Genomic DNA, 21,449 nt, shown 5'->3' with positions numbered 1-21,449 from the left:
TTATCTGAAAAAAAAAGAATCTCATTTGGACTAGAGCTTATACATTAACCTAGACTCAAAGCTCCCATAGAGTATCAAAGATTTGATTATAGATAATTCTCTGTTTCGGTAACATGTGAAGAAAAATTGATCACTTGTCAAATTCAGACACAAAGTCCAAACATATCTAAACTCCTTTTGGTCTTAATAGGCTGAAAATGCCCATATGTTTTGTAATACTTTACATATACACATACAAACTTCTCCAGACAACCAGCACAACGTACATACAGTTATAGAGAAGATCTGGTTTGGATATAACCAGACATGACTCCAAAGCGGCGGGGATAACCGGGTAAGAGGCAAAGCTTAAAAAGATCACAAGAGAGAGTCTTTGTGTTGAAGAAACATAAGAAGAAGATGTATGTGGTTAAGAGCAAAGCAGCAGCTATAGGATGTAAAATATTCCCATTATGTTGTTCGAGAAGTTGGCCTGCGATTTTGACTCTGTTGGAGAGAAGACATCGTCTACCTCTAATCTCTTGGCTGCGTTTAAGATTCTTGAAATTTTGAAGTAAATGTCAGCGCAAATTTAAGGTACATCAATGGATTGTTTCTTGGACGATAAGATTAACAAAGCCGATATGTTTTTTTTTTTTTTTGAAAAAAGGGCTTTTAACAAAGCGGAGATGTTGATAACCTGAAAAATGCAAGCGCTATATATATTTCATAAGATTGAGAAATTTTCATATGTGAAATGAAATGTTGATTAAAGATTCAAAGTTATGATATATATTCTGTACATTTGCTCTTACCTTTTACAGAGAACACCAATGTTGAGTCACAAGAGAAACCGGCAAGAAAAGGAAAAGCAAAAGCAGGAACTACATGCTCGTTTGGAGAGCTAGAGAACAAAAGAGCAATCAAGGTTAAGTTACAATGACCATAGAGTAAAACACCTGAAACCCCGAAGAACTCAATGTTCAAAGCTTTTTTGCAAATATTGCATAGCAAAGGAGAGCTACATATTTATGGTAGATGTTTGAAACTATCTGGCAGGTCCTCGAAATAAGCATAATGATTAGGTTGATTACTTTAACTATCTATGTTTTTGTTCATATTGGTTGATTTTGAGATGAACTGTGTTTTAAGGCACATCCCCTTGTTATAATATAATCTTGGCATGCTCCAACAAAAATGTATAATCTAAATAAGTGTCAGTCAAGCCACTGGATGTTCAAATTGTGACAAGAAGATGTGCCTTAAGATGATGTTCAAGCTAGCAACTCCAATATATTTAAACAGTTTTCAACTCAAGAAACAATAGCATAACAAAATTATTAAGAGTTCTAAATATTATTTATGATATTTAACTTATTGAGCATGATTCATAGATATCTTCAAATCAAACCACTGAAAATGCTTCCAAACATTTCGATATAAAAGCTAATAATATTGTTTTATTTCTCTTATGTTCAAAACTGAGCATGATTCATGGTGAAAAACATTCCATTCGAAGCAATACTTCTAATACTTATAAACAACTTAACTTTCAAACTATTTGTTTTGTTATCTTTTTAGTCTTATTTGTTCAAACTTTCTCTAAATTGTAGAATTACAACAAGATAAATATTGAGAAAAACAATAATCATAGTATTGAAGTAAAGTAAATATTGTTATAAATGTTTTAATGTGTGTATTTTATTCTTCTCATGCATCTAGTCCGACAATAGATGTCAGCAAGTTTTTGGAGAAGTCTTCAAGATTGAAAAATAGTTAGTCAGAGAATGTTTGTATTCATTAATTTTCAAAAAAAAAATTGTTGAACCTTCAATCTTTCAAGATTCTGCTGTGGCGGTTACAATGCATTCAAAATTGTCAGATGATTTTGAACTAATAGTGCACATATTTGGGGAGAGTTTCAAGCTGTCAAGCTCATTCTTTGAAGTTACTTGTTGATGTGATAGCTTTAACTTGTATTGATGTATAATTTCCTCTTCGAGACGAAGAGTGTCTCAAAAGCTAATATCATCGTAAAAGACTATGGTCGTAGTGGTATATTTATTGAAATTTGGGGAGAGTTTCAAACCGTCAAAAAATTCTTCACCTCTGTTGTGTTGAATCTTAGGAAAAATGTCTTCAAACTTTCTAGGTAAACCTATTTAAAATGTATTCACGTCTCTCAATCTATCTTTTTAAATTGTTATGACAAGACATTACTTTTTCTTGAAAGATTTGGCTTAAGATGTTTATATGGATATTGATCCAGAAAAGTTTCAAGATTGACACTGATTATGATGATGTAAGTGATGGTTTCACTGTTTTCTTTCTTGATTCTGATTTTCTTTGAGCTTTCAAAGTTTTTAGCTCACTAATGTTTTGAGTATATAAACTTTACATCATATATCATTTATAGATGGTTTAATTCTGACAATGATCATTTCTTTTTTCGTTTAAGTTTGAGTTTAAGTTTAATCCGAGAAACAATTTTAAGCTGTTGCCATAAATACTATATAAATGCATTTAGTACTTTCTTTTAGTATAACCAATTCACACTGAACTAAATTGGTAAAGATATTAAATTAAAAACTGGTGCCTCAACAGAAACATAAAAGCTCACAGTTCCTTGAGTCTAAGTACATTTGACCACCAAGAAAAATTGTAACTTCTTTTTTGTTCTCTGGTTTTTGTAATACCTCAAAGTTAAGGACAAAGTTTCAAGAAGGTAATCTCTTTCAAGAACCCACTATTCAATGATCATGCCTACGGTTGTCCATCGCCAGCAATCACGACTCTACAACTTCCTCAACACACTTATCTTGACTAAGCAACCATAAATTAATAAGTAATTCTAATGATTTGTAGATGTCACTTTCAGAATAGTAAGCTCCTTGAGGGGACTCTTACTGTGTTATCTATGGCAGAGACTGGCCCGAATGGTTATCACAGACCTTCCTCCAACAGATTCATACCAGGATGAAGAAGCAAACAATTCTCAAAGCTTGGCATTTCAAGTACAATCACACATGTCAATACCAATATCCACAATGAGCATATTGACCCATAATTCAAGAGATCTTTGGTGTTAAGAGAGTTTCAAAGTAAAACACACGTGGAGTAATAAGCAGCTACATTTTTTTTAGAATTGGCTTAATGTTGTGTTCACCATTGGTTCTACAATTCTTTTGTATTGCTTATAGTATCCATCTCGAATTCAGCGTATCTATCTTGGCTCCAAGATAAGGCATACAGAGGTTGAAAAGAGTGCAGTGAAAGACTCGTTTAGTGATGAGATGGCAGCTAGAAGTGACGACTGGAATTCTTCCCGAGAGTGTGTAAACCTGAGAAACAGACACTTTTTTTTTTTTTTTTGGTAAACATGTTAAGATTGTATTACCGTTTTCGAGTTTTTTACAGAGATTACAGAGAATTACAAGTAGCAGAAGACAAAAAACTACAACACAACAACGAATAACGGAATGTAAAACACGACTACTAGACCCAAAGCCGAGAGATGGCAAGAAAGCCGGAAGGCTCCACGAGCTGCTAAGAGGCGCGACACGCGTTGCGGAAAGACAATGTTGAGGCGACGATGAAAGCCTGTGTTACAGACACTTGTTAGGGCTGTGGTGCAAAATGATGCTGAAGCCTGTGTTACAAGAAATGAGGAAACACTTATGTACATATCATAAGTGCGGTCACTATATTGTTCGATGATGCTCAGACATGAGCATGAGTACTTTTCTGTTTTGGCTGGCAGTGGCACTTACGCTAACATTGGCAATACCACTTTTTCTTTGGTGCCCTGTTTTGTAAGTTGTAAAGATCTGTTGAGTCGAGAGCAATACACGTTTGACGTTTCTGTCTTTAGATATATATATATTCATAGCTTCTGATTTGCTAACCAACTATAAACTAGTAGAGTATTTACTATTGCAAATATGGTTAGGAATGCTTGCTTTTTCTTTATAAAATGTTTGACGATTTATCCTACTTATGTGTGTGATTTTCTTATGGAATGTTGTTGGGTTGAGGTTTCGGTGAAGGGATTAACATAAGTTTGATGCTGCGTCAGTTGTAAGATGAAAAACTCCTAGTCCAAGGTGGTGGTTTAATCATCGAAACTGCGATCTCGCGGACTTACCACACTTTCCTCACTCCATCGGTAGCCGCAGCCAACTGGTTGATAATCAATGCTTAAGAAAAGAGCGGAAATGAATCTAATGTATATCACTAGCATACTATAAAGTATGCTTATTCAGTTATTCCCAAATACGTACAAGTGTTTAATAAAACTAGTTTGCTTGAGATTACAATCAATGGACACAACAATGCATATTTATGGACTTAATTACTCCTAATAAAGCTACATAATCGTTAGTCATCAATTGCAAGTAATCTCTAGTCTTTTTTACTTCAGTCAAGTTTTTGTTGACTAGTCTTCTTTACTTTTAATCAAGTTTTTGTTGCTGGCTTTTTCGTTTCTACCTTTTTTTTTTCTTTTTTTTTTGAACGAAGGCTTTTTCGTTTCTCTTTTTAATTTGATTTCTGAATGATTTACTAACAGACACACATAATAAAGAGATGATTATGTCAGCCGTTGACTTCCTCTCACTGGCAAAGGAATCTAATCTGAACGCAACTCAAGAATCTTTATTTTGTACAGAATTATATATTTAAAACGTAGATATATGGATCTGAAAGTAATATCACAGCCAAGCAAATTTCTCTGAATATCCCAATCAAATGGGAATCATAAGCATAGAAGTAAACGAAAACTTTTCTGTCCTCTCTTCTCTGTTGTACCTCAAAGTTAACGACAAAAGATACAAAAAGGTAAATCTCTTTCAAGAACCCACTGGACAAAGATCTTTACTTTTTGTTCTCTCTTCTTATTGCTTCTGTAGAAGCTCAAAAGATTTTGTCTCTTGTATGTTGCCTTGCGGTTGCCTTAGATCTTTAATGTTTATGTTCATACCAGAAAAAGGTCAATGGTGTTTGTTTTAGATTGAGGAAAGTAGTGAAACAGAGGTTTAAGTTTCTTGTAGATCTTCTTGAGTTAGCATGTGTTTTGTATTATATTCGTGGATTAGCTTCAACTTTAGCTTGAGATTTGAAGATTAAATAACTGAAATAATCTTTCAATGTCTTCTTTCATGCAGCGGTTTTTCTCATGATTTAATAAGTATTATACATTGAGAGTGAAAGATGTATATGATAGAGAGCAAAGGAGGAGCAATCTCTTGCATGCTCTTGGCTCTGTTCTTCTTAGGGACATGGCCAGCAATCATGACACTGACCGAAAGACGTGGGAGACTTCCTCAACACACTTATCTTGACTACACAATCACAAATCTGCTAGCTGCGGTGATCATAGCCTTCACACTAGGCCAAATAGGTCCAAGCAGACCAAATTTCATCACACAGCTTTCTCAAGTCAGATACACATACATTCATCTCTTTTGAAATATTTCAGTTTTACGGTTTTTTTAAATGCTTTTTACTGTATCAACATAGGATAATTGGCAGTCTGTGATGTTTGCAATGGCTGGAGGAATAGTACTTAGCCTTGGAAACTTAGCAACACAATATGCTTGGGCTTTTGTTGGTTTATCAGTCACTGAAGTCATCACTGCTAGTATCACTGTTGTTATTGGTAAAGCTCTTGTTTATTTTCAAATACTTTTTAACTGATTCTTTCTTTCATGTTCTCATGATTTTTTTTTTTTTTGCATAGGCACAACTTTGAACTACTTCTTGGATGATAGAATCAACAGAGCTGAGGTACTTTTCCCGGGGGTGGCTTGTTTCTTGATCGCAGTGTGTTTCGGCTCTGCGGTTCATAAATCAAATGCAGCTGATAACAAATCCAAACTCCAAGGTTTCAAAAGGTTAAAAAAGATTCACAACTAGTTCTTTAACATTGTTCTGGTTTGTTTAGACTCTAATTCTATCTTGATCTTGTTTCAGCTTAGAGACTACATCTTCCTTCCAAATAGAGGCAGGTCCTGCAGACAGCGGGTTAGAGAAAGGAAAAGCTAAAGAAGGGACAGCAGCTTATCTTATAGAGCTTGAGAAACAAAGAGCCATCAAGGTGAAACAAATTGTTTCATAGTCATTGGCTATTACTTTCTTGAAACTTTCAAGATTTTGCATTGACAGGTCTTTGGTAAAAGCACAATAATAGGCCTGGCCATAACTTTCTTTGCCGGCATCTGTTTCTCTCTGTTCTCACCTGCATTCAACTTAGCGACAAACGATCAATGGCACACATTGAAACATGGGGTTCCAAAACTCAATGTCTACACTGCTTTCTTCTACTTCTCAATCTCCGCATTTGTGCTTGCTCTGATACTTAACGTCAGATTCCTCTACTGGCCTATACTTGGTCTCCCAAGGTCTTCTTTCAAGGCTTACCTTAACGACTGGAACGGTCGTGGATGGTCTTTCTTGGCTGGATTTCTCTGTGGATTTGGTAATGGTCTTCAGTTTATGGGCGGTCAAGCTGCAGGCTATGCAGCTGCAGACGCTGTTCAGGTTTAGCTAAAACCCTTCCTTTTCAATGATTTAAAGAGTGAAAAAAAAAACAAACAAAACACGTTTTGATGTGTTTCAGGCACTTCCACTTGTGAGCACCTTTTGGGGGATATTACTGTTTGGAGAATACAGGAGATCGTCCAGAAGAACATATGTACTTCTTATCACTATGCTCTTGATGTTCATAGTTGCAGTAGCTGTTCTTATGGCCTCGTCAGGACACAGAAAGTGATTTAAAAAGACAATTCAAAGAAATATCTACAAGCTAAACAGCTTAGTTCACAAACTTGTCAAACACCAGCAAAGACTATTACAACATCAGATTTATGTACAAAACTTTACCAACATGATGCTAACATCAGATTACTTCTTAAGGATTACACTGGTGGACCATCCTCCCACTTGTTATTAACAAATCAATTCACTTTCTCTAATGTAAAGACCCAGTGTGCATTAAACAGGGCAAATTTACAAAATAGCACAGTTTTAAAGTTTATCCGAAACATAGCACTTAAATGTTAAAATTCTCAAATTAGCACACGTTTGACAAAAAACGCTAAATTACTCTAATTCCTAAACCCTAATCTTACTTTCAGCCCTCTTAGACCATCTCCAACCCATCTATATTTTCATCTCTATATCCCCTAGACTATATTTGCGAAGTGATTTTGCCACATGTCCTCTCTATAATCAATTTGACAAAACAAATATGACATGACTACTAAAATTTAATTTCATTTAATGTTCATTTATATTTTTGGCAAACTTATTAGAATAGGGTCATAATTCATATATTACATTTAATATTGATATTTTTTTAGTATTTTGTTTTTAATAAGGTAATAGCTCATACATCATCTATAAAATAAATAAATTTATATATAACAATTAAAATTTCGAAATATTATTATCTTTGTATAATTATAAAATTTGTATTACCAAAACTTTCAAAAATTTCTACAATTTTTTTAAAAATTTAAATATCTAATCGTAAGATCATTAGTTTCTCATATATCTACAAATTTTATAAATATTGTTTAGGCTAAAATTTTGATAATTATACAGCTTTATATCATTTTTATTAGTTATATACAAATTATTTAATATATATCAAATCTATATTAAATATTAGTAATAAAATAGTAAAATCTATAATATTTAATAATTTGTTTTCTAATATAAGATAGATTTTAAAAAATTTTATTGCACATGATGCAGGAAAACACCTAGTTTTCTTCTAAAACAGAGAATCTCTATTATAGAGGTGAATTTGCTCCAATGTATGTCTCTATAATAGAGTTCCTCTATTTATAGAAGAAAATATAGAGATATGCTATTTTCACCTCTAAATATAGATATAAAAATAATATTTCTCTATATTTTCTTCTAAAATAGAGGAACTCTATTATAGAGATATATATTGGAGCAAATCTACCTCTATAATAGAGATCTCTATTTTAGAAGAAAATATAGAAACATATATTGGAGATTTAGTGTTATTTAATACTAAATCCTTAATTATAATCACTAAACCTAAATGCAAATAAAAATAAAAATATATTTTAAGCTTTTAATTTATTCTATTTTAGGAACCTTTTTCCTTGTAACTATTTTTTTCATAAAAACATGATTTAGTGTTATTTAAAGGTATTTTTCGTAGATGAAATTATTCAAATCTTATATGTATTGCCATGATTAGGAAGACGTCATTAGTGATGTGTTAACATAACTGAAGATAGTTCAAGATCACAGAATCAGACAACTCTGACAAGTTAACAAAAGGAGTAGCAAACTAAGAAACCAAAACAAGTGACGTATGCTAAGACGTCAGAATACATTACCTAGAATAATTCCTAGTTTCCGAATGTTATATATAAATAGAGACATGAATTAACTCCTACAACCATTCAACACAACAAAGAAAAATTACTTCTACGAGCTTTAGAATCATTTTCATAACCAAAGTCAAAACATGGGTAGTAATGCTCAGAGGTTTCATGTTATGTTCTTCCCTTTCATGGCTCATGGTCACATGATACCAACTCTAGACATGGCTAAGCTTTTCTCAAGCAGAGGAGCTAAATCCACAATCCTCACCACAACTCTCAACTCCAAGATCCTCCAAAAACGCATCGACACATTCAAGAACCTGAACCCTAGTCTTGAAATGGAGATCCAAATCTTGGACTTTCCTTGCGTGCAGCTAGGGTTACCAGAAGGATGCGAAAATGCTGATTTCTTAACCTCAAACAACAATGATGATAGAGAAGACATGATCCTTAATTTCTTTTTGTCGACAAGGTTTTTCAAAGACCAGCTTGAGAAGCTTCTGGAGACAATGCGACCAAATTGTCTTATCGCCGACATGTTCTTCCCATGGGCTACTCAAGCTGCTGAGAAGTTCAACGTGCCAAGACTTGTGTTCCACGGCTTTGGCTACTTCCCCTTATGCTTTGCTCACTGCATCAAGTTGCATAAACCACACAAGAGAGTAGCTTCTAGCTGTGAGCCATTTGTTATCCCTGATCTCCCTGGGAACATAGTGATAACTCAAGAACAGATCAACGACCGCGACGAAGGAACCGAGATGGGGAAGTTTATGGTCGAGGTTAAAGAATCGGGAATGAAGAGCTCAGGTGTTGTTGTGAACAGCTTTTACGAGCTTGAACCTGATTACGCTGATTTTTACAAGAGCGTTGTAGCGAAGAGAGCGTGGAATATCGGTCCGCTCTCTGTTCTAAACAGAGGATTTGAGGAGAAGGCTGAAAGAGGTAAGAAAGCGAGTGTTGATGAGGTTGAATGCCTCAAATGGCTTGACTCCAAGGAACAGAACTCAGTCGTTTACGTTTCATTTGGGAGCGTGGCTAACTTCAAGAACCAGCAGTTGATAGAGATCGCTGCAGGTTTAGAAGCTTCTGGCAAAAACTTCATCTGGGTTGTTAGGAAAAACAAAGGTACTCAAAAAATTTTCATTTTTAAAGTATAATTTAAATATAATTTAAAATCAACTTATTTAGTTATAAATAAAATATAAATTAGTTTTTAAAAAAATTATCTAAATATGCGTAACATCTTATATTATAAAAGTACAAAAAATCTAAATCATTTTTTATCTCTATATCATTTTACTTATTAAAACGGAGGGAGTACTTAAGTTTGCTTGTGTTGCTCTGTTTCTAGTGTGTAACAAGATTGTGTCTGAACAGGTGACAATGAAGAATGGTTACCAGAAGGGATGGAGGAGAGGACTAAAGGGAGAGGGATGATAATTAGAGGATGGGCCCCACAGGTGCTTATACTTGACCACCAAGCGACCGGTGGGTTCGTGACACATTGTGGCTGGAACTCGCTTCTTGAAGGAGTGGCTGCTGGGGTACCGATGGTGACGTGGCCCGTTGGAGCTGAGCAGTTCTACAACGAGAAACTGGTTACGCAAGTGCTCAGAACGGGAGTGACCGTGGGAGCGAAAAGGCAGGTGAAGGGGTTGGAAGATTACATTAGCCGAGAGAAAGTTGATAAAGCGGTGAGGGAGGTGTTGGATGGGGAAGAGGCAGAGGAGAGGCGTAGACGGGCTAAGAAGCTGGGGGAGAAAGCTAACGTTGCTGTGGAGGAAGGAGGGTCTTCTTTTGACGATCTAAACAGCTTCATTGAAGAGTTTAGCTCATAATATTTGTGTTAAGAATCTATTATATTCATGTGATGTTTAAAGGGTGTGGACTACTCAGCTTTGGCCAAGTCTCACTTATTCAGTTCTATGTTCAAATAAATCTATGTTCAACTTAAACTTTTGGAAAACATCGATGGGTGAGAATAAGATATACTATCACCAAAGTTCTGTAATGGAATTGAGAAGCTTTATTTAAATTAGCCATATGGACCACTAGGAAAGTAGGAATAGCCAAAATCGTATTTTGGATATTACTAGACATATCTCATAAAAATCAAAGCTGTGACTTGTGATAGTAGTACACATTAAAAACAAATTCATCTCCCATTATGTGAATTGGGATTGGTGTGATACATAAAGGTGTGGATCTAAAATGTTCAAGCTAGAAACCAGAAAACACTTATTACATCATCATAGATACGTATAAAAACTTTACCAACATGATGTTAACATCAGTTTACTTCTTATGGAGTTCACTGATGGACCATTCCCTCACTTGCTATGCACAAATTAATTCAGTTTCTCTAATGTAAAGACCAGTGCACTAAAAAGGGGCAAATTTACAAAATAGCACATTTTTAAAGTTTATCCAAAACATAGCACTCAATGATAAAAAAAATCCCAAAATAGCACACATTTGACAAGTAAATCACTAAATTACTCTAATTCCTAAATCCTAATCTCACCTTCATCCCTTAATACTAAACTAGAGTTTGATGTTCACATGTATTTTTCATTTTATAAAATCAGTTGTTGGTGATAATTTCTGGTTCCTTTTTTTTTTCATTTTCAGCTTATATGCATTCCCATTCGGTTTTCGATTCAGTTTGCATTTTTCAGTTATAAAGATTTATGAATCTTTCAGTAATTCACAAAATTAGATTTGGTTTTGTTCGGTATTTTGATTTTGGTTCGGTACAAATAACAATATTAGGAACTAAATAATATACGATAAAATCTTGGGTCCAATTAGTTTCTAGTTCGGTTCTGATTTTCGTGTAATTTCAGATAATTCGAGTAAAAGTACCAATTTTAAATTTTGATTTTTTCGGATAACACAATGGATAGTTCGGTTAAGTTTAAACATTTAAAATAAAAAAATTTCAAGTAATTTTTTTTAGTTAATTATTTTTGATAAAAATATTTAATTAATCCAGTTCTTTCGGATAGTTTAATTTATAAGTAATATTTTGGAATATTTGATAGTTTTAAAACTAAATACAGTTTAATATTTTAAGTATATAAACTATATTTCAGATATCCGGATACACATTCAGTATAGATTAGGTGATATACTATAAGCACTATGTGGAACTAAATTTGGTCTAACGTATGATATTATCAAATTTGTAATCTTAAATTAACTCTACACCCTAACATGTCACTTAACAACTGAATTATTCAACTTAGTATTTAGATATTTCAAAACTAAAATAAATAAAAAGATATTCATATATATATATATATATATATATATATATATATATATATATATATTTCTAAAATTAAAATCTAATGAAATCTTACTATATAGTTTTAAAAATATTTAAATATATTGTTTTCTAAAATATTAAAATTTTATAAACCAAACATAAACTAATCTAATGTTAAAGATCTAACCATATATTCTGTGTTAATAGATTTCTTTTTAAATTTTTTTTTAGATTCTCTCGCTTTGTTGTAAGAAAAAAGTATAACATTTATTTGAGAAAAGGATTGCAATTCAATTTTCTGGAATATAATTTAATCATTTGTGTTTGACTATTTTCAGTTGGATATTGTAATCTAGATTCTAAAATATTCTTTTAACATGATGCCTCATAATAACAAACAAAATAATATCTAACTAAGATATTCAGTGTTATATTAAACTTTGCACATAGTTTGGTTAATTGTAATCTATCTTTTAAAATATTATTTTTAAAATAATACTATTTTCTATCTAGAATGTTCTTTTGATATAGGATTATATTTTGACATTTTTGAAACATAATAAAAATCACAGATTTGAATGTTAGAAATATTATTTTTCAGGCTAAGATTCACCAATCAAAATATTTTCTCAAACAAATGAATTAATATTACACACACTTATTTTAGGGTCATTTTTCTCTATATTCATAAGAAACTAAAGAATAAAAATATAGTCATACTATAGTAAACAATCATTTGATTGGATATTTTACCCACAAATTTGACTATATTCTTCATGTAGGTTTGCGTGTGTGTGAATGATAATGTTTAAATGACAAAATACACTATATTATATCTGTTAAATAGATAGTATAGAACATTAAATTCATAGTATTAATATATTAATAAATATAAAAGAAAAACTGTATATCCTTGAAAAATATTGTAAGAATCAAATGTTAACTAAATTTTTTCACAAACCAATGTTTTCACAATAAAACCGTAGATTTATCATAAATATATGAATTTTGTTGTAAAAATTAGATATTCTATAAAAGTAATATAGAATATAACATTCCAATTGTTAATTTATACATTTTTAAGAAAAGAGTTTATGTCCGTTTGAAAAAATTTAAAATATAGCATATGTAAAAGAATATATGTTTTTCTATTACTATATACTTAACTAAATCCAATTAATTAAAACTCCATAGATCAAATAAAAGCACAAGGGAAAGAGAAACAAATTAATCAAGCTTTGTGATTAACCAGGGGCAGAAAATTTAATACTACACAAATTATGCAGAATATCGTAGCCATGGTGTTGCCTATGTGTATTCCTTTAATTTTATTTCTACTATGGACATGGCTCCAAATTTCCCCTTATGTTATTATTTGTAAATTTAATTTTAGAATATTATACTTAATTGTCTCAGTTTAGTATGTTTATACTCAATATTTTCATCTAATAATTAATATAACTAGAGTTAAAAATGAAATAGACACCAACATATGAAATGAAAGTATGAAACATACGTAATATAGATGAGAAATTATGCTTCTTGTAATGTATGTTTTATATTAATGACTAGATAAGATGTGAATTTCTTAATTTAAGGTAAAATAAAATTTATCATCTCGCATTGAAATTTAAAACATAATAATATAACTTTAGGCTTTTATATGCAAGAGTCATATTGAATTATAATAATTATAAGAATCGACAAATAATTTTAAATCTTTAAATGTGAATATAAGAATCTGATGTATTATTTCCATAATATAAAGTTGTTTCATTATAAAATGGATAATCTATAATATTAATAAAGATCCAAAATTTAGTTCTAAATTAAATGGTAGTTTTGTTAACAAACATAGAAACAAAATCTTTATTATTGTATTTTTTAAGATAGTACATATAAATCTAAGTTGAAATGTATTGTTAAGATATTATTATATAAATACAAAACTCATTTAATCAACTGTTTAAGATATGGTCCAAAAATCAGACATTAACCTCAAATTTTAAATTTAATGCTATTTAAGATCTTAAATTTAATATTATTATATAAATAAAAAAACTCATTTAATGCTAGATAAGATATTAAATTATAACCAGTAAACCAAATGTAAATAAAAAATTATATTCACAAACTTTTAATTTATTGCTATTTTAAAAATCACATTAATATAAAATATTACTATGAAAATACAAAAGCTCATTTAATGCTAGATCTTAAATTATAATCACTCAACCCAAAATGCGAATAAATATAAAATATATATAAAATGTTCAATTTATTGGTATTTTAATCTAATATTATTATATAAATACAAAAGATAATTTAATGCTAGATAAGATCTTAAATTATAATCATTAAACCCAAGTGCAAATAAAAAATAAAATATATTTTAGTCTTTTTAAGTTAATGCTATTTTAAAATTCACACATTAATTTAAACTTTTTAATTTAATATTACTATATAAATACAAAAACTCATTTAATGTTAGATAAGATCTTAAATTATAATCACTCAACCCAAAAATGAAATAAAAAATATTTTAAACTTTTTAATTTAATGCTATTTTAAGAATTTTTTCCCTTGTAGTTAACTTTTTCATGATTTAGTGCTATTTAAATGTATTTCTCTTAAATAATTTTTTCCAAAATGATATGTATTGCCATGATTAAGAAGACTTCATGGGCGATGTGATAACATAACTGAAGATAGTTACAATATCATAGATTCGGACAACTATGACAAGTTAACAAAAGGAGTAGAAAACTAAGAAGCCAAAACAAGTGAGGTATGCTAAGACGTCAGAATCCATTACCTAGAATGATTTCTAGGTTCCGAATGTTAAATATAAATAGAGACATGAATTAACTCCTATAATCATTCACCACAACAAAGAAACATAACTTCTCTACGAGCTTAAAAAATCATTTTCATTTTCTTTTCGACCAAAGTCAAAACATGGGTAGTAATCCTCAGAGGTTTCATGTTATGTTCTTCCCTTTCATGGGCCATGGTCACATGATACCAACTCTAGACATGGCTAACCTTTTATCCAGCAGAGGAGCTAAATCCACAATTGTCACCACGCCTCTCAACTCCAAGATCCTTCAGAAACACATTGACACATTCAAGAACCTGAACCCGAGTCTTGAAATGGAGATCCAAATCTTGGACTTTCCTTGCGTGCAGCTCGGGTTACCAGAAGGATGCGAAAATCTTGATTTCTTGACCTTAAACAATAACGATGATAGGGAGGTCATGATCCTTAAGTTCTTTTTGTCGACAAGTTTTTTCAAAGACCAGCTTGAGAAGCTCCTGGAGACAACTCGACCAGATTGTCTTATCGCCGATATGTTCTTCCCGTGGGCTACTAAAGCTGCTGAGAAGTTCAACGTGCCAAGAGTTGTGTTCCACGGCTTTGGCTACTTTCCCTTATGCTTCGAGTACTGCATCAAGTTGCATAAACCACACAAGAGAGTAGCTTCGAATTGTGAGCCATTTGTTATCCCTGATCTCCCTGGGAACATAGTAATGACTCAAGAACAGATCAACGACCGCGACGAAGGAACCGAGATTGGGAAGTTCATGATGGAGGTTACAGAATCGGAAGTGAAGAGCTCAGGTGTTGTTGTGAACAGTTTCTACGAGCTTGAACCTGATTACGCTGATTTTTACAAGAGCGTTGTAGCGAAGAGAGCGTGGAATATCGGTCCGCTCTCTGTTCTAAACAGAGGATTTGAGGAGAAGGCTGAGAGAGGTAAGAAAGCCAGCGTTGATGAGGTTGAATGCCTCAAATGGCTTGACTCCAAGGAACCGAACTCAGTCGTTTACGTGTCATTTGGGAGCGTGGCTAACTTCAAGAACGAGCAGCTGATAGAGATCGCTGCAGGTTTAGAAGCTTCTAGCAAAAACTTCATCTGGGTTGTTAGGAAAAACAAAGGTATCTGAAACATTCTCACCCTTTACAATTATATTATTCTCTTTATTTGTATGATTTTATTTCAATACACATGTATTAAATTTTTTACTTTTTGACCTTTTTATCAAAAATATAATTTAAAATAAATTTATTTAATAACAAATAAAATATAATTGGTTATACATTTTTTGATAAAACAAAAATTTCCTAAATATGTAAAAACATTTTATATTACAAAATATAAAAATATCTCTAAAATTATTTTTTTCTCTAGGTCATCTTACCTATTAAAAAGGAGAGAGTACTTTAATTTGCTTGTGTTCTCTGTTTTTAGTGTGTAACAAGATTTTGTTTGAATAGGAGACAATGAGGAATGGTTTTGTTTGAGCAGGTGACAATGAGGAATGGCTACCAGAAGGGATGGAGGAGAGGACTAAAGGGAGAGGGATGATAATTAGAGGATGGGCACCACAGGTGCTGATACTTGACCACCAAGCAACTGGTGGGTTCGTGACACATTGCGGCTGGAACTCGCTTCTTGAAGGAGTGGCTGCTGGGGTACCGATGGTGACTTGGCCAGTTGGAGCGGAGCAATTCTACAACGAGAAACTGGTTACACAAGTTCTTAGAACGGGAGTGACCGTGGAAGCGAAAAGGGAGGTGAAGGGTTTGGGAGATCGCATTAGCCGAGAGACAGTAGATAAGGCGGTGAGGGAGGTGTTGGCTGGGGAAGAGGCAGAGGAGAGGCGGAAACGGGCAAAGAATCTGGCAGAAAATGCTAACGCCGCTGTGGAAGAAGGAGGCTCTTCTTTTAATGATCTAAACAGCTTCATAGAAGAGTTTAGCTCATAATACTAATACATAAGATTTCTATTAAGAATCTCATATCATATGTGAAATGGGATTGGTGTGATACATAAAGGGTGTGGACTATTCAGTTTGATCCCATCTCAATTTAAGATTCTGTCCTTTCTTGACCTGTTGATGTGTGTAGTTGTTAAGAATAGATTTTCAACTTTCGAATGTAATAAGCTCCCCCAAATATCGGTTCTTTATAAGCAGTTCAGCCAAACTTTCCAACCGAACAAAGTTTAACAAATCATTTTCTATCCAAAAAAAGACAAATGATTATCAAGCCACTGTTAAAAAAAATTTGAGGCGTCAATCTATTAGATGGAGCTTGCTTTCAAATATATACCATATCACAGGAGATTAACTTCCAAAGAGGTAAGAAACAAACAAAAACAGATAAGAGAAGTCGAGATACCAAAGACATGTGAAGGGTTTAGCTCATAATACTAATACACAAATTCCTGTTAAGAATCTCCCATCATATGTGAACTGGGATTGGTGTGATACATAAATAGTGTGGCCTATTAAGATTTCGTCTCATCTCACTTTAATATTCAGTGGACCCAAAATGTTCAAGCTAGCTACTCTAATATTCAAAGAGTTTTCAACATAAGAAACAATAGCATAACAAAATTATTAGGAGTTCTAAGTATTATTATGATTGAACATGATTCATAGATATCTTGAAATCCAACAGTTGAAATTGCTTCCAACCATTTCAATATAATAGCTAATCCTTATATCTCTCTTATGTTTAAAACGAGCATGAGTTATGGTGAAAAACAATTCATCTGAAACAATGCTTCTAATACTTGTAAACAGTTCAATTTTTAAACTATTTGCTTTGTTTTCTTTTAAGCAATCACAAGACACACAAGCGGTAGAAGTAGGAAATCAGAAGCATTCAACAATGTGTAGGTGGTTCTCATGTTTTCCTCCATGTCCTTGGTGTTATACTTCATGTATTTCATGTTCTTGTTATTCAATTTGGTTTGATGGTCCTAGGATAAGTTGACCGTCTTAACCAGTGAGTTAACTAGTTAAAAGGAATCCAAATTGGGCATGCTTAACAAGTTGTTCCGGTTAGTTAAGTGAATCAAATGGTCTAGGTTAGTGAGAGAGCAAGGTTGACTTGTCTTAGAAAAAAATCACAGATTTTATTTTTCAGGTAACTCTAAACTCAGATTCTCAGTCAAAGAGCTAAAAGTGGAAGGAAGAACAAAAACTCGAGTTTGTTTCATAAAAGTTGGTATGTTATGTCTGAACGCGCGAACACATTTCTACAATGTTTGGATACACTGATGATTGATGGAGCGTTTGATTCAGGTGTCATCTTTATGCATAATGCAATCAGAAACCAGTCTTTTATTACAATCACAAGCATTATTAATCAAAAGTGAAGTAGTAATAGAAACAGAGTCATACGCAACAACCATTACTAAAAGAAATCTACCACAAGCCTTTATCAATTGAGAGAACTCCAGTTCACACAGAGAATAGAATGTTCCAACCAAAAATAGCTTATTCACACACGTCAGAGGGAAAAAGATAGATCAAAAAAAGCCCACGATGAGGATCGAACTCACGACCTTTCGCTTACGAAGCGAACGCAATACCACTATGCTACGTAGGCAATTTGATATATAACTGGAATAATAGCTAAAAGTGCTATGTTACAATTACACACCGAAGCAACTTGACTGAATCCCTCCAATGTATTCAGTTTAGGGTTGTCACTAATAAGTTTAAACTTTAAAGTTGCTTGCTACTGGGAAATTATTACTTGAACCACACTAAACATGGATGAACTATTAGCTCCTGCTGCTACATGAATCTTTCAAAGGTCAAATAAATAAATGATAATGATAAGATTCGAACATTGATAAGACTGGCCATTATATAACAATGGCCCACCATAAAAACATCACTCACTATTAATACCGTCACCGTCATCGAATCTGGTGAAAAGCACCAATAATTACACCACTGGTGTTTTTGTTTAACTGATGTTGAATCCATTTAGCTTTGTGTTCCGCTCCAATTACCAAAACAATCAATCTCAAATTTCTTAAAATTCACCGGTTTTGACAAATCCTCCTCTTGAATTTAGATTAGTTCGATGAAGCCTGTTAATATTTTTTTTTAGTATATAGAGATCTAACATTTTAAATCGATTGTTAACCAAAGAACCGATCAATTGAACCGGAACAACCCAGACAGCAGAAAAACCGGTTTGAGCTTATATAATAAGTACACTGCCTCGCTCATGACTCAGTAGTCAGTTACACTGAGTCAGCGTTTGCTTCTTCTTCTCCGTCCGTTTATCCGATCCGCCAATTCCACCCCAAAAGGTTTGCTTCTCAATTCTTCAAGATTGATTGCTTCGTTTTCTCTGGTAGATTCCTCTGTTTTGATTTCTCGATTACGCTTTGGATTATGGTGACCCCTAAGTTTTAAGAGTTTCGATCTCTAAGGATTCTGTAGATTCAAGAACTTAAGAATGTTGATTTGGTTTTAGATCTAATTTGATTCAACATTTCTCCTCAGATTCTTCCAAAATTGTATTAGCCTCTGTGCTTATCTTCTTGGAGTATATCATTGTATGTTCCAAAGAATGTATTTTCTATGATTTGAACTGAATCTTTCATCTTTGGATTTGTTGATAGGTTTCTAAAAGTATTTGACTTTATACAAATGGGTCGTGGGAACAGCTGTGGTGGAGGTCAGAGCTCACTCAACTATCTCTTTGGTGCTCCTCCTGCTCCTAAGCCTGCTCCAGCTCCTCCTGCTGCACCAGCTCCGGCAGCTGTGACTGCAGCAACCGCACTCGCTACCGCTGCAACTACTGTTGAGCCAGCTGAGCTCAACAAGCAGATCCCTGCTGGTATCAAAACTCCTGTTAACAACTATGCCCGCTCTGAAGGACAGAACACCGGAAACTTCCTCACTGTATGTTTCTCATTTTGTGTCCTCAATATTCTCTCTCTAAGACAACATTGTAACGCTCTCTCTCTCTCTCTCTCTCTCTGCAGGACCGTCCTTCCACCAAAGTTCATGCAGCTCCTGGAGGTGGATCGTCTCTGGATTATCTCTTCACTGGTGGCAAGTAAACAGAAACCAAAAACATTCTGCCTAATGCAAATGCGTATCCATTGTGTCTCTCTTTCACTATAAAACTGTTTGATGCGAGCCTTTAAATGATAAACAAGTCAGTTTCTTGTCAACCTGTAATAATCTGCTGAATCATGTTCAAATCATTTGAGTCATAAACATCCAATGCAAGTTCAACTAAAATAACAACTTATTTATGACTCGAATCGAATAGATTCTACAACCAATTACATTGCAACCAGTATCATATTATTTGGGATGTTGAGGAGCAGGGATGATCCCCCATTTTCTCCGGACTTGCTCCAAGTCTTCACTAAAGTGCCTCTCATAGTACACACACATGAGGTCTGTACACTGTCTTCCTGCTCTCACAGCCCAAGGAAGGTAATGCCTAAAGAACATCGACCTCTGCTTCTCGTTAAACCTCACGGTGCCTCCAATCACAGAGAGCATACACATCGGAAGATACATCTGCTCAAACTCTATAACTTTCAGAGCCGACTCACCCATAAGATTCGTAGGTAGGCCGAAGAGCGTGTGCCACAAGTCATGAACTTCACGTGCCCGCGTCGCTACGTAAGCCAACTCATCAGTCTCCATGAATCTCACAGGCGGACGATCGTCTGGTGAGAAGTTTCTAGATCCCATGAACTTTGCGTAAGCAGCTCCAAACGTGTTGTCTGGTAGATCCCAAGCGTGGCTTACTTGCTCTGACACTACACGAGGACGCTCCAGCAATATAGCCTGAAAGAGACCTCACAAGAATCAAACCAAAGAAAGCATCAAAACAGTCATAAGCAAACTCTCTTGTAGTTGTAGCAATTGAACATTGACTCACTCTCTATAACAGAACCAATGATATTATAAGAGAAAGGGAGAGACTTTAAGAACTCACTCTTCCCTCAGGACACTTCTTCATCCTCTCAAGAACCATTTCGAAAGCTGGTTTCCCGGTGGTTTCGCCGAGAGCGGCGATCAGATCGGCTCTACGAGGATCGACCAACGCACCGACGGCGGATCCCATCGCCACCGCCGCTTGTTGCCACCGGCTCAACGGGACTCGAGCTCTTTCGATCGTCATCGTTCGTAGAGATTCTCCACCCACCGGTTAACGAGCAGTGGAGCGCTTTAATATTCAGACCAAATTCGATATTTCAGACCGTTCGTAGACTTTTCTTTTATTACGATTCGTATTGGGCTTTTGAATCCTCTCAGTTCAAGTTTTTAACATCGTTGTTAGCAAGGCCCATAACATAATTCACTCTAGGGCTGCGGGTACTCGGATCGGTTCCCGATAAGACCCGTTCGATTTTGAATATTTTGGTTATTTAGAAAATGTATGCAAATAGTATTCGATTGAATTTCGGTTCGGATTCTCTTCGGTTCTGACTGATTCCAGATCATTTTGGGTATACAATTTTAAATCCGAAACTAGATTTGGACCCGTACAACCGTGCGGGTATTAATTTTCATGTTTATATACATAAATATTTAATTTACATAATTAATATATATTTATAAGGTTACTTATATATTTAAATATTTATATAATTATTTTTAAATAAATAACTTTATAGTTTTCATATTGTAAGTTAATTAATTATTTTAAATGTTGCTTCTTATTATATATATTTAAAGTTATTTTGTATTCAGTTTATTATAATCCTGATGCATAATTTAAAGCGCTATATTTTCTTTATCAATATTTTTATGTAAATTCATTTAAATAAATATATATAAATAAATAAAACATTAAGATAAGTTAATTTTTATACATGAATTATATAATTTACTAATGTTAACCGTTCTACCAACATATTATATTTTTAGCATATATTTTTAATATTTATGAAAATAAAATATATTAGCTTATCAATTTAAAATATTGTTTTCATATTTAGTTAAATACAATGATTTTAAGATGATAGATATTAATATAAAATAGTAAAAT

General features: G+C 33.4%; 5 protein-coding genes and 1 non-coding gene across 7 annotated transcripts; 4 read left to right on the top strand and 2 right to left on the bottom strand.

Moving 5' to 3' along the window:
- Nucleotides 1-4,669: 4,669 nt before the first annotated feature.
- LOC108833924 (ureide permease 1) lies at nt 4,670-6,911 on the top strand. Its single transcript, XM_018607314.2, has 7 exons — nt 4,670-4,815; nt 5,142-5,415; nt 5,497-5,635; nt 5,717-5,870; nt 5,950-6,073; nt 6,142-6,516; nt 6,596-6,911. The coding sequence occupies exons 2-7, from the start codon at nt 5,188-5,190 to the stop codon at nt 6,746-6,748; spliced, it is 1,173 nt and encodes a 390-aa protein (XP_018462816.2). The 5' UTR covers nt 4,670-4,815; nt 5,142-5,187; the 3' UTR covers nt 6,749-6,911.
- Nucleotides 6,912-8,436: 1,525 nt separating this feature from the next.
- LOC108811525 (UDP-glucosyl transferase 73B2-like) lies at nt 8,437-10,349 on the top strand. Its single transcript, XM_018583580.2, has 2 exons — nt 8,437-9,470; nt 9,723-10,349. Exons 1-2 carry the CDS (start codon nt 8,489-8,491, stop codon nt 10,181-10,183), a joined length of 1,443 nt encoding a protein of 480 aa, XP_018439082.1. The 5' UTR covers nt 8,437-8,488; the 3' UTR covers nt 10,184-10,349.
- Nucleotides 10,350-14,549: 4,200 nt separating this feature from the next.
- On the top strand, nt 14,550-16,520 carry LOC108811527 (UDP-glycosyltransferase 73B3-like). 2 transcript variants are annotated; one of them, XM_056988204.1, is made up of 2 exons: nt 14,550-15,144; nt 16,142-16,520. In XM_056988204.1, the coding sequence occupies exons 1-2, from the start codon at nt 14,575-14,577 to the stop codon at nt 16,385-16,387; spliced, it is 816 nt and encodes a 271-aa protein (XP_056844184.1). In that variant the 5' UTR covers nt 14,550-14,574; the 3' UTR covers nt 16,388-16,520. The 2 variants fall into 2 exon arrangements, with proteins under 2 accessions (XP_056844184.1, XP_056844183.1); XM_056988203.1 differs by having other exon boundaries at nt 14,550-15,556; nt 15,924-16,520.
- A 1,428-nt stretch (nt 16,521-17,948) lies between these two features.
- TRNAT-CGU (transfer RNA threonine (anticodon CGU)) lies at nt 17,949-18,020 on the bottom strand. Its single transcript has one exon. It is a non-coding gene; the product is annotated as a tRNA-Thr (tRNA).
- A 561-nt stretch (nt 18,021-18,581) lies between these two features.
- Nucleotides 18,582-19,687, top strand: LOC108806144 (protein SPIRAL1). Its single transcript, XM_018578179.2, has 3 exons — nt 18,582-18,738; nt 19,054-19,336; nt 19,420-19,687. The coding sequence occupies exons 2-3, from the start codon at nt 19,082-19,084 to the stop codon at nt 19,495-19,497; spliced, it is 333 nt and encodes a 110-aa protein (XP_018433681.1). The 5' UTR covers nt 18,582-18,738; nt 19,054-19,081; the 3' UTR covers nt 19,498-19,687.
- LOC108806143 (ubiquinone biosynthesis protein COQ4 homolog, mitochondrial) lies at nt 19,601-20,654 on the bottom strand. The gene is made up of 2 exons (XM_018578178.2): nt 20,394-20,654; nt 19,601-20,242 (listed from the first exon to the last, which is right to left on the bottom strand). Exons 1-2 carry the CDS (start codon nt 20,577-20,579, stop codon nt 19,748-19,750), a joined length of 681 nt encoding a protein of 226 aa, XP_018433680.1. The 5' UTR covers nt 20,580-20,654; the 3' UTR covers nt 19,601-19,747.
- Between the last annotated feature and the right edge of the window lie 795 nt (nt 20,655-21,449).

This window comes from Raphanus sativus, chromosome 6 (assembly GCF_000801105.2).
Source record: "Raphanus sativus cultivar WK10039 chromosome 6, ASM80110v3, whole genome shotgun sequence".
Taxonomy (NCBI): domain Eukaryota; kingdom Viridiplantae; phylum Streptophyta; class Magnoliopsida; order Brassicales; family Brassicaceae; genus Raphanus; species Raphanus sativus.
The sequence above is the reverse complement of the archived record's forward strand: the minus strand, read 5'-3'. Positions and strand labels throughout refer to the sequence as shown.

What these genes read in the sequence shown, in the direction of transcription:
- LOC108833924 (XM_018607314.2), top strand. Translation starts at nt 5,188, where the DNA reads ATGTATATGATAGAGAGCAAAGGAGGAGCAATCTCTTGCATGCTCTTG. An exon ending in TCATCACACAGCTTTCTCAA is followed by an intron (nt 5,416 to 5,496) that starts GTCAGATACACA and finishes GTATCAACATAG; the next exon opens with GATAATTGGCAGTCTGTGAT. An exon ending in AAACTCCAAGGTTTCAAAAG is followed by an intron (nt 5,871 to 5,949) that starts GTTAAAAAAGAT and finishes ATCTTGTTTCAG; the next exon opens with CTTAGAGACTACATCTTCCT.
- LOC108811525 (XM_018583580.2), top strand. Translation starts at nt 8,489, where the DNA reads ATGGGTAGTAATGCTCAGAGGTTTCATGTTATGTTCTTCCCTTTCATG. An exon ending in GGTTGTTAGGAAAAACAAAG is followed by an intron (nt 9,471 to 9,722) that starts GTACTCAAAAAA and finishes GTGTCTGAACAG; the next exon opens with GTGACAATGAAGAATGGTTA.
- LOC108811527 (XM_056988203.1), top strand. Translation starts at nt 14,575, where the DNA reads ATGGGTAGTAATCCTCAGAGGTTTCATGTTATGTTCTTCCCTTTCATG. An exon ending in GGTTGTTAGGAAAAACAAAG is followed by an intron (nt 15,557 to 15,923) that starts GTATCTGAAACA and finishes GTTTTGTTTGAG; the next exon opens with CAGGTGACAATGAGGAATGG.
- LOC108806144 (XM_018578179.2), top strand. Translation starts at nt 19,082, where the DNA reads ATGGGTCGTGGGAACAGCTGTGGTGGAGGTCAGAGCTCACTCAACTAT. An exon ending in ACACCGGAAACTTCCTCACT is followed by an intron (nt 19,337 to 19,419) that starts GTATGTTTCTCA and finishes CTCTCTCTGCAG; the next exon opens with GACCGTCCTTCCACCAAAGT.
- LOC108806143 (XM_018578178.2), bottom strand. Translation starts at nt 20,579, where the DNA reads ATGACGATCGAAAGAGCTCGAGTCCCGTTGAGCCGGTGGCAACAAGCG. An exon ending in AGAAGTGTCCTGAGGGAAGA is followed by an intron (nt 20,243 to 20,393) that starts GTGAGTTCTTAA and finishes GGTCTCTTTCAG; the next exon opens with GCTATATTGCTGGAGCGTCC.